Genomic DNA, 14137 nt, shown 5'->3' with positions numbered 1-14137 from the left:
CCCAAAGCCTCATGCCCCACTACCCTACAGGATGTGCTTCCTCTGCTCTCCATTTCTATTACTCTGTGACCACTCAGTTCCACTCCCAGATCTGGACTGCCCCAGCATTGTCTATTTGAGCAATCTCCCTTCACCCTCTGCTCCTAGTGCTGGCAGCCTCCAAGGCATTGGTGTGCTCAGTGTTGGTTTTGATGGGTATTTATTCCATGTGAGAGGTTGTTTCTTATGATGAAGAAACAAAGGAAGAAATTGAGAGAAAAAAAATGATGATTTTTCTTTACTCTTCTGACCCCAAAACTTTTGGCCAAGCTCTGACTGCAGCCAGCAAGGGGAATGCTGCTCTTGGTGTATTTGGCTTGTTTTGTGTTTGGGGTTTTGCTTGTTTTCAAACGTTCCACTTGAAGGGGATCAGAAGGTGGTGCTGGGGCCACACCTGCTTGCTGGCAGGCTGCAGCACTGGTCCGCAGCACGGCCAAACCCCATTGCAGCCCCCAGGCTTCTCCGGGGTCCATTTCCCAGCACCATCCACTCGCCCTGGTTGGTGGGGCCATGCTCTGCCCCGAGCCCCCCACAGCGCCCCGACCGCCCCACACACCCGCTTTGAACCTCAACGCCGTGTTTGTTCCTTCGTTTCAAACCAACAGATTTGGGCATGTCTCTGACAGAGAATTACAATTTGGATGTTAAATTTAGACGCGTGCTTAGGCTGCGATCAGAGATACAGCGCGTGTTTACTGGCTCTGTGGGTACTTTACATCTACAGGGCTGAGGTCGAAGCCCCTCGAGGCTCTCAGATCGTCGCCTGGTGATTAGGAGGAGGCTGAATCACCACCACTGCTATCTCCCCCAGTCAGAGCATGCCCTCCCTGACTGGCTCCATTCCAGCGAGGGGCTTTCTCCAGCACCCAGCTCCAGGAGAATGTCTGTGCCCAAGGGAGCTGGGTGAGAGAGAAGCAAGGACCTCTCATACCTGGGCAAGAAGCAAGAGTGGAAGTATGCCATCCCTTGAGATAATGGTTGGGGGCTGAGGGAGGGTATTTTAGCTTGTTTCACCCAGTTTTGATGCCTGCAAACTCAAATTCGGAGTTTTCTCTTGTAATATCATGATGCATAGACAAATTAAAGGCAATTGGTACAACACTCCTGTCAGAGGGCTTTCTAGCAATAGTCCTAAAATCTCGTGAGCTCGACAGATAAGATCTTTGATGCTGTCAGCCATGCCATAGAAAATAAGTAGTTTTCTATATTTCTCTAATAAATCCCACAGGTCTTTTTTCTTCTTTTCTCTTTCCTCCCACCACCAAGATGATCTGAACCCCAGCAGCTCACTCTCATAGAATTGTTAAGATTGAAAAAGACCACTAAGATCATCTAGTCCAACTATCCACCTACCACCATGCCTACCAAACCATGTGCCACAAAGATGTCCTTGTAATCTCCAGGTCCAAATGAATATGAAGCTGGTAAAGCTGAAGGTTGATATATGGGAAAGGAGAAGGGGATTTGCAATGTTGTCTCTGTTTAAGAGGCACTGGGCAGGGAAAAGATGCTAGAGAAACATTGATTTAATGACCACACAGCTTTCTGAGCCTAGAAGGAAAGTCTAATGGCTGAGCTTGTATTCCAGGTAGAGCTGGTGAAATGACACATCTCAGAGCACTGGAGGTGCAGACAGGGGATGCATTAATGTTGGGGCTTTGGGCATGGGTCCTGCATTGGAAAGAAAGTGTTAGACATCAAGAGCTGACAGTGCTGCCTGCTAGAAAATTCTCCCTGAAGTCTGGCTGTGCCTTTTACTTTTTCAGATTATCTCCAGAGGAAACAAGGCTTCTGCCTCACGCCCTGTCTGTGTTGTTGCTCTCCATCCCCCATAATAAGAAGCCATTGATTGCTTTCAGCCCAGCTTGTAATTGAGAGCAAAGCTCTCAGAAACATGAGGTCATAACTGGTTTTGCAAAACAATTAACTGGACGGAGGTGTATAACCCTGCTAATGTCCCCACAGAGGAAAAACACCAACACGAGCTGAGACCATCTTAGATGTCAGGAAGTCTACAGACAGCAGTCAGGTTCAGGACATTCCAGGAGAGTTTCAGAAGAGTGTTTGCATCTTGTTAAATGCCAGAAAACCCACTCCCTGCTCAAGGTTATCCTCCCTTATGGAATTGCTGGTGTTCAAGAAGGCATGTTCTCTAGCTCTGGCTCTTCTTGTGGTTGCGGAGTTCATAACGTCTCTGCCTTGTGGGTTCTCTGATGTCTTACAAGAGATGAGTTCACATTGCCATTTCAGTACAATTGAATTAAAAAGTCAATTAGCCCAGATACAAAACGATCGGCTTCATTAACTCTGTTGTTCATGAAACAACACTGTATTTTTGTTGCTGTTTTATTCTGCTGTCTTATTCTACTGGATTGTATGTGACTTTTCCTGCTTCCCAGTCCGTGCAGACACACGCGCACCCAGCATGCATACATTTTATTTCCAGGTTCAGCAGTTGAAAATGTTGGAAGGAAGCAGCTCTAGGCAAGTCCCTACATGCTGCCAAACTCTTAGACGCTGCTAAGTAATGAGCAGATTGTTTCAGAACATAGTTTTCAGCTCCTTGGAAGGAACAACGTGCCTTTTTGTATCCTTGTGCTCCATGATTTTCTTTCGTACACTGCATTTGTGACTACGGTGTGTTTTCTAGAAGTGCAATGATGTTGCCATAAAAGTCTTAATTTTGTCATCTATGGAAAGTCTAAATTGCATAAACTTCCTCTGATGTTTTCACTTCATACTGACTTGCTGCACTCAGTTTGAGGCCATTCCTCTCAATGACCACAGCAGTGAGATTGCTGGGTGATTGGCACGTGCCTACCAAGGGAAAAGGGGTTTGAATGGAGCATCAAATATACAGCTTTGTGCTTATCAGCAGTTCATCTCCGTGAGAGAATGTGACACACGTTGCTAGTTAGGCTCCAATAATTTATTCCTAACATTCGAATTGACTTATAAACTGAACTAGTTCTGGCTTTTAAAGAGATGAGTCTTGAAAAAGTGTCTGGAAAAACAAGTCTTCCCTGTTTAAATTAGGAATGTGCCAAATGACTGGCAGGTACTTGATATGTAATTTAAATTTAAAAGAGGAAGAAACAGCTCTAGATAAAGATCTTCTGGGATATCTATGGGAAATATATGCACCTATATTTAGCTCATCTTTGGCTTCAACCCCTGCATGCACACACAGCAGCACACACCAAGCTTTTGAAAAGAGCAGGCCTTGATCCTTTAACGAGCCCTGCAAAGCTGCCTAATAAAGCTACATCCTTGTTAATCATGGGTGCATTCTCCAGTTCCTTCTGTGACATCAAACTCATGACTTTGATACACACATTCGCAGAGATGAATTGCAGAACCACAGGTTTTCACCAGTTGTTGGAGAAGGCAGTGGATGCTGGGTGGTCAGGGGTGGTGGGAATCCTGAGCCTGGGGCTTTGCCATCAGGAGGAGGAACCAGGGGAGTTACTCATCCAAGGGCAACGTGGTGGAAGTGCCTTGCTAGAGATCTGCTCTTTCAGGCAGCACAAGAGAGGGATCCCTGATACTCAAGGCCAGGTTGGATGGAACCCTGTGCAGTTTGACCTGGTGGCTGGCAACTCTGCCTATGGCAGAAGGGATTGGAGCTCAATGATCTTTGAGGTCCCCCCCAACCTAAGCCATTCTATGATCCTATGATTTTTCCTCTAGCACACTGGCTTTGATAAAAATGGTCCCTCTTCCATACGTGCCAGAATTCATGATGCTCTTCCTTTTATCCCTGCAGGACCTGAGGAGACACCACACCATGGAAATCATTACCAAGAGGAACTTCCTGAGTTTTGCTGTTTTACTGGTGCACTGCACGATCCGTGATGCAAGCTGTGAGAAAGGCAACACTTCCCCTCTGCACTTCACCCACTTCTTCTACAATGCCACCATCTACGAGAACTCAGCTCCTAAGACTTACGTGGAGAGCTATGTCAAAATGGGTATTTACAAGACTGACCCCGAGTGGGACATCAGATACAGAATAGCTTCTGGAGACAGCAGTGGTCTCTTCAAAACGGAGGAGCATGTCATTGGGGATTTTTGCTTCTTGAGAATAAGAACTAGGAGCAGCAACACAGCACTTTTAAACCGAGAGGTCAAAGATAGCTATATGTTAATAATCAAGGCCACAGAGAACACCTTTGCCTATGAAGCCTGGGCCAAAGTTTTAATCCACATTCTTGACAGAAATGATTTGAAACCTCTCTTTTCACCGCCTTCCTACAAAGTGTCCATCAGAGAAGACACTCCTCTGAAAACAGTGGTCAGCACACTCAGTGCCACGGATGCCGATGCTGGCCAGAACGCAGAGTTCTACTATGCCCTCAACACAAAGTCAGACCTGTTCACCATCCACCCCACCACAGGAGCAGTTGTGACCACTGGTAGGCTGAACAGCACCCATCGAGGCAGGCACCACCTGCAAGTTTTAGCTGTGGACAGAATGAGAAAGATCCTGGAGGGGAATGGCTTTGGGAACCTGGCTAGTCTCATGATCCAAGTGGAGCCCTCAACCAGGAAACCCCCCTCTATCTCCTCAGTGAAAGTGGCATTGCCTGACTCGGCCGAAGACCTTGTCTATGCAAGCCTGTCTGTAGAAAGTGGTGACTCAGAAGCAGGGATAGATTCAGTAGACTTTATAGGTGGAGATCCAGGAAGGCATTTCGCAGTCATCAGATCCTACTTTGGAAGCATGGAGTTCATGATTGTGGCAATAAAAGAGATCGACTGGCTACTTCACCCTTTTGGTTTCAACCTCAGTCTACAAGCCAAGGACAAGAATAAACCACCACTTTTCTCTCCTGTTAGAGTTATACATATACCTCCTTCCAAGTATGTCTCTGCCAGATTTGAGAAAGAAGTCTACCGAGTCCAGCTCAGTGAATTTTCCCCACCTGGAAGTCAAGTTGCTATGGTGAAGATTACACCAATCCTTCCAAATCTTAAATATGTTTTGAGACCTACTCCTGACAGCACAAATTTTAAAATCAATCCTCACACTGGATTGATTACTACTGTCAGAGCAATGGACTTCCACGAGCAATCTAATTTTCAACTTGAAGTTGCAACCACTAACAGTCACACATCTGCAACTGTTATCATTGACATCACTGACTGCAACAACCATGCTCCAAGTTTTAGTCAGTCTTCATACCGTGGGGCTTTTGATGAGAATGTTCCTCCTGGCACCAGTGTCCTAACAGTGAGAGCTACAGACGAAGATGAAGGAGACAATGGCTTTGTAACCTACACCATAGCCAACCAGAAATCAGTTCCCTTTGTCATCGACCCGTATTCTGGCGTAATTTCCACCTCCAAGTCAATGGACTATGAGTTGATGCAGAGATGGTATCACCTGCGAGTGTGGGCATCAGATTGGGGCTCACCCTTCCGCCATGAAACGGAGGTGTACGTTTCCCTCATGCTCAGCAATGTCAACGACAACGCTCCTGTGTTTGAGAAGGCAAGCTGCAGTGGCAGCATCCCACGGGACTTTCCTGTTGGGAATCCTGTGGCCACAGTCTCTGCAATCGATAGTGATGAGCTGCAGCGTATCAAGTATGAAATCAAGTCTGGCAATGAGTTACGGCATTTTGAACTGAATCCCATCTCTGGGGTAATATCTCTTAGGATATCTCTGAGAGATCTTCCTTCTGAACAGCCACTCTTCTACTCTTTGAAAATAACTGCAACAGATGGGGAGAACTATGCTTTGCCAACATCTGTAAATATCACTGTGGTCAGCCAAGGTCTCCCTGTTAAAATGCAGTGTGAGGAAACAGGAGTATTGAAACAACTGACAGAAACTATCATACACTCCATTGAGTCTCAGGCTCAAGGCCAAGGGCAGGATGATGAAACAACTCTAAATTTGCACCTTATAAACCATAATGCTCCAAAATTTGATGACAGCTTTCCACGATCTATTGATATCATAGAGAATGTTCCCATCAACTCAACTATTGCTGACCTTTCAGCTGTTGATCCTGATACTGGTTTTAATGGGAAATTGGTCTATGTGATCTCAGATGGAAATGTTGACAGCTGCTTTACCATTGACCTGGAACTAGGTCTCCTCCAAGTCCTTTCTCCTCTAGATCATGAACGAACCAGTTTCTACATTCTTAACATTACTGTGTATGACCTTGGCACACCACAAAAATCATCTTGGAAACTCCTGGCTGTGAATGTCTTGGATACCAATGATAATACGCCTAGATTCCCACAAGGTGCCTACTGGGTGACAGTACCTGAAAATGTAGCAACAGGGACAACAATAGCTCAGTTGAAAGCAGAAGACGCTGATACAGATGATAATGGGAGAGTAAAATATTCTCTCCTAACCCCCACTGACAAGTTTGCCATCAACAGTGTCACTGGAGAAGTGACAGTTACAGGTGCCCTGGATAGAGAATTGTGGCCTTGCTATGCACTGAAAATAAAAGCTAGGGACCAGCCCAAAACAGGCTATGAGCTGTTCTCTGTTACAGATCTCACTGTGACTCTGGAGGATGTAAATGACAACGACCCACACTGCCTCCCAGCCCTGAACAGTGTGAAGGTCCCAGAGGACCTGCCTGTAGGAACCATCCTCCTCTTTTTGGAGGCTTTTGACCCTGATGCTGGCTCTGGGGGAGAGGTGAGGTACAGCCTTGTTAATGATGAGGAGATGATGTTTCACATAGACAAGCTGACTGGAGCACTGCGGTTAGAGAAGGAGCTGGACTATGAGAAGAAGGACTCTTACAATCTAACCGTGCAGGTCAGTGACAGTGGGAAGCCCGTCTCTCGCTCTTCCCTCTGCCACCTGGAAGTGAACGTCCTTGATGTCAATGAGAACTTGTACCCACCGCGCTTTGCCTCCTTTGTCTTCAAAGGCTGGGTGCAGGAGAACAGCCCTGAGGGCACATCTGTGATGATGGTCACAGCAAAGGATATTGATAAGGGGAAAGATGGAGAGGTTCAGTATTTCCTCCGAGAGGGCACTGGCCTGTCCGTCTTCAGCATTGAGAAGGACACAGGTAATAACAGCTTTATTTAAATATTTACCTCAGAGGCTGAAACAACATGCTGTGTTTTACCTGATTTTTTGGCCCAATGCATTCAAATCCTTCTTTTCCTGCAGGGATTTATGATGTGTAACCCTGTATACAGGGAGGAGCAAGCAGGGTTTGTCTCCTTTAAACAGCGTAAAATCCATGTCAACCCTCACCCAAACTGCCCAGGCCTTCCCCTTCACATTTGCACCAAATTACCTCCAACACAAGGAAGCCCCTATCTGCCACACAGTGTCACAGCATGCAAGGCTGGTGCCAATGTTTATATCTCCATGAAATACAGTAAGCAGACCAGGAATACAAACTGGTGTAGCACTGAAGACAAAGTGGTCTGAGTTCTGCAGATCCCTCACAAGCACTCTCTTTCATTGTAGGCACCATCAGGACCATCGGACCACTTGATCGAGAAGGGACATCTCACTACTGGCTGACAGTGCTAGCCCTAGACCTGGGAACAGTTCCTCTGTCTTCTGCAACTGAAATTTACATTGAAGTCACAGATACCAATGACAACCCTCCTCAGATGTCCAGACCTGTTTATTATGCCTCTGTGATGGAGAATTCCCCACCAAACACATCTGTCCTTCAGCTCGATGCCTTAGACCCAGACTCTAGCTCAGAGGGAAAACTGACTTTTCACATCCTAACTGGAAATCCTCAAGGACTCTTCACCATTAACCTTGTGACAGGTAAGAGTGGCCCAACTCAACTCTGGTTTTTGAGTCTTTCAAATGCCTAGAAGATGCTATGTGCTCAATAGAAACAGCCCACACAGCTGCACTGTCACACCTTCCTTCTGATGGAAAAGTCCATCTCCAAATACACTGTGTGGAGGCTGACCACTGAAACCCTCCACCTGGAAGCTGCCATTTGCAGCCAGGTGGCTCTTAGAGTGGCACGAATATGTTGTGTTCAAAGCCCTTCATAGAACCAAGGATTTTTTTTTTTTGTTCTTCCCCCTTATGAACAACCGAGCTGTTGCACAGCCTGAGCCAGGAAACACCCTACTGGAGGTGACTGTTTGCTCCTGAGAGCCAGCAAGGCAGGATTAATAAAAACGAATCCCATTGCCTCTGAAGGTTCCACCCATCCCCCGGTTCCATTAGCGCAGTCAGTGCAGTAAGCCATCTTCCTAGACTGTATCTTTCATCTGGGGATTAATTACCAGATCTTTCAGAACCATCAAAAATCAGTTGATGTTTACTGTAAACAGCTTCCTAAACTATCCCAGAGCGCTGACATCGGGCCAGTCTGGCAGGGAAAGCTGCTCCGTGCCCTTCGCTCTATCAGCTCCTGGGAGGAGAGGGAAGGGAGGGCACAAAGCCTGGGTTTGGGAGAGGATTAATTGTATGACTTTGATCTCCTGCGGGTGATAAAAGCAGTTCACTACTGCAGTGGGAGAGAAGCCTGCTCTCAAAGGGGAAGGAGCGGGATGTACAGTAAAAGGCTGAGGCAGTGACATTAGCTGATGGCTCGCTCCGGTGTGAGCGCAGCCCTATGAAGCTGAACTCCAAGGTCATTGTGTTTCATGCTAAAACAATCAACACTGGCCAAATCCAAACATTTACTAGTGAGGTACCTCACCTCTAAGCCAATGCTTTCATTCCCATCTTAGACAAAAAATGCTTTTTCAGGTGTGAATCATCTCCTATCCATCTCTCTCTGCAGTCAGATAATTTGCATGTGAAGAGTGATATGTTTGTCAGTCCTGTAAGAAGCTCGTGAGATGATCTTATCTCCTGGCCAGTTGCTGGAGGTCTCTTCTTTAAACCCTGAGTGTGAGGTTGCTTGAAGGCCTGCTTCCAAGCCTGACGAGGATTCAGTTCTCCTTTCCTTACATGTGTGTTATCTGAAAGAACAAATGATTACCTGCAAACGTTGGCATAAACTGAGCAGTGTATATCTTCATGCTTAGAGTATCGGAAGAGAAGTCATCTTCTACTGCTGCCAGGAAAAATATCACAGCTTGTCTGAATCTCTGAGCTGCAGGCAGTTTATTGGAAACCATGAGATATTTTCATTCATTTAGTTATGACATGTCTTCCGTTGTTCAAATGCATGCTTCCCTTATTATCTAGAGGAAATCATCATTAAAAGACCCAATCATCTTTCAGTTCTTGAGATGCCAGGGATCTATGTGATCCATCTTGCCAGCACTCAGGCACACAGGGGCCAAGGGTCAGCCCAGCAAGCCCCCATGGCCCCTAGGCAGGATTCTGCTGGTGGGAACCCCCTGGCAGAGGGAGAGGAGGAAACTTGTTCACACTGTGTGCACTAACAGGAATTAGGGACTGCTCTGACTCTTACAACAGGCGTGTCTACACCCGGAATAACCCTGCAGAATAGCCCTGGACAATTACTGTGGGCATGGTGCCACCCTACCACAAGTAACTTGTTTCTGTTCCTAGAGCCAGCTTGTTCTGTATTTGGTTCAGTACCTCAAGACAGGAGTTGGCTGGCCAGTGGACACAAACCCAGCAAAGCCCCTTGGCTTGTCCTCTTGAGGCCTCAGAAGGAGACAAGGGTGGCCATGACAACGATCCCTCAGCAGAGCTTGGCTCCTCCAGCAGCCCTGAACTACCACAGAAGATCTCTAAGCTCTTCCAGCTCTCAAGAGGGTGGAGAAAAAAAAGAGGGAAAATAAATGAAAGGCTAATGAGAAGAGGGAATAAAACTGCACAGTGAGATGAAAGCTTTCTGCCATGGGCAATGGAATCTCTCCAGCCCAAGCTGGCAGCTGGTGCAGAGCAGTATTTATGGGAGACAGATAGAGAGATAGAGAGATGGAGAGAGTGAGAGGTTGGATTCTTCTGCTGGAAGAGTTTTCAGCTTGTTTTGTGTTGAGTTGAAGTCACTGATGTGAAGCAAGTTGCAGTCCAAGCAGGACTGAGAGGAACTAGGAGACTGTGGCAGGAAGAGTCAGGACAGAGCCATCCATCTTGCTGGAAGGCTGTCCCTCTGTCTTGGCCTATTCATCTCCAGCTCCTACCTACTGTGGTGATTCTCCTGTTGAGTCAGTGCCCACAGGCTTCCCATAGGCACCAGATGTTCCGTGCATTTCTCTGCATGGAAGAGCATCTTTGAATCTGAGGGATGGTGACACTGCTGCTCCCTGGACAATGTGCCGCAGGATGAGCATGGGACAGATCAGCAGGGGAGGTGGTAGGAGAGTGGAGAGGGTACAGTGGAAACAACAGCGGGACAAGAGAAAGAGAATTTCAGGGGAACAGCCTCTTCCCTTCTACAGCTCTTGCGAAAGCTCAATTGCTTGGAAACCTGATTCTGGCTATTTTAACTATTTTAGATTCTCCTCCCTGCAGCCAGGGTGGGGGGCTAGCAACATCCACCCCAGCCCTGCTCTTGCCAGCAGAAGTTATTACTCTTCTTTATTCCCTGACAACAACGCACTGTTAATTTTGCTGCTCCTGTTCCAACACGACCAGCCTTCCTCTCTCCGCTTTCAAGGCAGCGAGCAGGAGAATCACAGGCAAACCTTTCCCACTGCTGTGCATAGATATGCTGCAAGGGCAGGACTTGGGAAAGTGACAGAAGGGATCATTTCTGGACGCTCAGGTGAACACTGAGCTCAGGTAGCTGGCCAAATGAAGTCAGGACCTTCAGCACTTTCATTCAGCCTCTAGAGGAAACCTTCAGTGCCACCTCTATGAGCCATCTCCACCTCAAATCCCGTTGCACAGGCTGGCTGATGTTTTCCAGAGGTGTAGGAAAGGCACACAGATGCACATGCACATAAAACACTCTCATTAAAAACTAGATGGGCACTTTCCATTGTATGGGGTGGCAGAAAAAAGGGAGGAGCAGTTTCCTCAGGAGATCAGAGCATCTTCTACAGACATTCGGGACAACCATTAAGTCCCAGTTCATGTGCCATCACTACAATCCTTTCCTGGTTGTAAGAATCTCAGCTATGAGCTTGTTCCTTTCATTTTTATCATGAGGTCACAGAAGAATTCCAGGGTGTGGCCAGGCAGATCCAAATAATCTCTTTAGAGTGGTTTAAGTTACCTTCCAACAGCCGACATGCAGCAACCAAGTGCACACAGAGTGTCTGTTGCAACTGAATTTTGCAATGAGGTAAACTGGAAGTATCCACAGTGTACTCATGGGTATTAGTTGGCTCTGTTATTAATATCCAGCGTGCCCTGTGGACTTGTTAGACCAAAATTATAAATCATTCCATGAAGTTGCTGAGTTTCTGACTTCACTCCAGGTCCTCTTTAGATAATGCAGAGCAGAGCATCAGAGATCTCAGTCAAGAGCTGCTGCGATTCTGTTTTGAGCCCCACTAAGAGAATATTTCCATGCACGTTGAGCATTTGGCTGTTGTCAGAACCCTACAGCCTCTCACCAGTGAAGAAAGTGGCTCCCTGGCTACTGCTGAGTCTCCTTCACCTGCTGAGATGTCAATAGGAGGATTAGGAAGGAAAAAAAATCCATGGTAACCACTCTTCCAAATCATCTTGTCACCGTGCAAAAGTGTTGATTTATGATTGTAAAGGCATGAAATAAATGCTCAGCTCAGTGCCTGGTGCCAAATACAAGCAATCCAAGAGAATGAGTGGAAACAGTTAATAACAGCCTTGTTCCAAGCAGCTGCTCTGCACTCCTCCTTCAGCTGCCTGGTGTTTCCTGCAGCCACTGGAAATTTTCTCATGCCTAAACAGCAATATACCAAAGAGCCCCAGTACAACTGAAAACAATGGTATTAATTAAAACCTGTTGGCTTTGGGCCAAATAGTACTGTAAAGTAGTTGTGCAAATGGTCCAGAGTTTCAATTCACCAAAGGCGAGGAATAAAGGCATACGGTAAGGACTATTCCCAAACAAGATATGGAAACTCAAACCTCAGCTCCATCCTTTCCATACTTGCATCTACTCACCTGGGCCAAAAGGAGGCAATTAAACTTTGGTTTAAACTATTTCATAAAAGCCGTATTTTTCCCTTCTGCATCCAAGCTATTCCCTGCAGTTAAACCAATGTGTATTTTTTAGAAACCCCTCAAATCTTGCAGGTGTTGGAGGATTCACCCCATCTATCAGGCAAGGCTCAAACTATGTACCAACACCATCAACAATGTACCTTATTTTTAGACTCAAATTCTAGTGGTAGAAGGGAGGGTATTTCCCAAGACAGAAGGCAAAGTTTTGTCAAAACACTGCAAATTACAAGGAGCAAGGTTCAACACGGGGAAAACAGGAGTTGAGACACGTTTACAGGCCGAACTTCTGCCAGCGCATGCAGAATGTTTCTTACTTAGAGGCATAAGAAAGGTTTTGTTTTCTTGGTTCTGCAGCCTTTCTCACCAAGTGCCTCACCACAAGGTCTCCACAGCCCTCAGCCGTTATGGGATCTGGTATAGGTCTGGGATCTGAGATGTGTTGGGATCCGGGAGGGGTCCCCTATCCTCCATGGCCTCTGCACTCGGAGGAGAGGGCAGCTTCTTCACCCAATGATCTGCAGCGGACAAACTGCTCCTTGAGGAATCTGCTTCTGATCACAGCAGGAACCCGAAACAAACCCACTGGATACATGGGGATCTGGTCAGCCCTTGCTTTCCCTGGGCACTGACTCTTGAAGCTCAAAGGCTCTTTCTTTCTTGGCAGGTCTGATTTCTACAACTTCACGGCAGCTGGATCGAGAATACAAGGCTGAACATATCCTAGAGGTAGGTAATGATGATTGTAATTAGCTTTATTTACTTACAAATGTATTAAGTCCTCAAAGAACTCTCCTTGCATGTTGGAGCACAGAGAAGGAATCTCATCCCATCAGCTCCCAACTGCTGGGAAACTTAATTAAATGGTGTGCGTTGCCCTAAGAGACAGCTGCAGCAGTACTGTGGGGTTTATTATTTCCTTGCTGAAAACAGGAGCGAAAGGCTTGTTCTGGAAGCTGTGGGAATGTAAGAAGACTGGAATTGTCCTCTAGGAGGTTGGATAATAAATTACCAGAGAAAGAAGAAGCCAGAGAAATCCACCCTGATTTATCTCATTGTACCACACTTTGTTCTGTAGCTTTGCAATGCCTGCCTCCATCCCCAGCTGCTCTGAGACACGTGTACTTACATTATGGGGACCAGAAGGTGTTCTGTGTCTTTCAAGGCAGTTGAGGATAAAAATTCCTCTGCAGTGCAATGTGATGGGAGTGCGCACAGGCACAGCAAAGAGAGGATAGGTGATAACTAGGTCAGTCAAAGGATACAGGTGTTTTCAGGCGTGCAGCTCCTAATGACCAATGCCTGACCCTCTGCCCTGAGCTGCTGCAGGCAGGAGCCCTGCAGGCACACTGCCCTGTCCTTGCGCAAGCACTGGGCAGTGCAAGTTTCAGCCACGAGGTTTAGCTTTGTAGAAAGGAGAAAGGGCTCTGAAAATTCTGAGATACAAAGATAGATTCACATGGAAACCCTGTTATTCTCAGGATGAAGTGTAGTAGGCAGCATGCATTATCCTTCAGGATGAAGGCTGGCTGCTCATGTCCTAGGTCACAACAAGCAGCTCTGTCCCTTTGCTTGCTGGCAGGTGGCTGTTTCTGACAACGGAGACCCAGCCCTGAAGTCCACCAGCAGAGTGGTGATACAAGTCCTGGATGCCAATGACAACCCTCCCAGTTTTCCCCACAAGCTCTTCATGGTGCAGCTCCCAGAGAGAGAAGCCTCAGAGACACCACTGCCAGTCTACAGGCTTATTGCTTCAGACCGTGACCAGGGCCAGAACAGCCAGGTCACCTACACCATCGAGGAGGAGGAGGAAGGGATCTTCACCATCAACCCCATAACCGGCATGGTGCTCTCCAGGAAGGCTTTTCCTGCCTCTGAATACAACATACTCACGGTGAGAAGAGAGGGAAACAGAGTGGGTGTAGAGGGAAGGCTGCTGAGACAGGAAAGATAAGAAAAGAGGTGGGTGAAAAGCAACAGTGGGAGAACTTGATTCAGATAAGGGTGGGCTACAAAAACTGGGAGAAAGGGCGGGAGAAGCAACGTGGAAGA

General features: G+C 46.8%; 1 protein-coding gene across 1 annotated transcript in view; it reads left to right on the top strand.

Annotated features, from left to right (window-relative positions):
- Positions 1-3808: 3808 nt before the first annotated feature.
- Positions 3809-14137, top strand: part of FAT2 (FAT atypical cadherin 2) — a 36824-nt gene continuing 26495 nt past the window's right edge. The window contains exons 1-4 of the mRNA XM_042881806.1: positions 3809-7091; positions 7502-7816; positions 12753-12814; positions 13668-13979. Of these exons, the coding sequence (XP_042737740.1) occupies positions 3827-7091; positions 7502-7816; positions 12753-12814; positions 13668-13979 (3954 nt within the window). The 5' untranslated portion in view covers positions 3809-3826. The remainder of the gene's footprint in view (positions 7092-7501; positions 7817-12752; positions 12815-13667; positions 13980-14137) is intronic.

The sequence above is a fragment of the Lagopus leucura genome, unplaced genomic scaffold (genome assembly GCF_019238085.1).
Source record: "Lagopus leucura isolate 7727_CA_CO unplaced genomic scaffold, USGS_WTPT01 Super-Scaffold_100030, whole genome shotgun sequence".
Classification (NCBI taxonomy): Eukaryota; Metazoa; Chordata; class Aves; order Galliformes; family Phasianidae; genus Lagopus; species Lagopus leucura.
The sequence above is the reverse complement of the archived record's forward strand: the minus strand, read 5'-3'. Positions and strand labels throughout refer to the sequence as shown.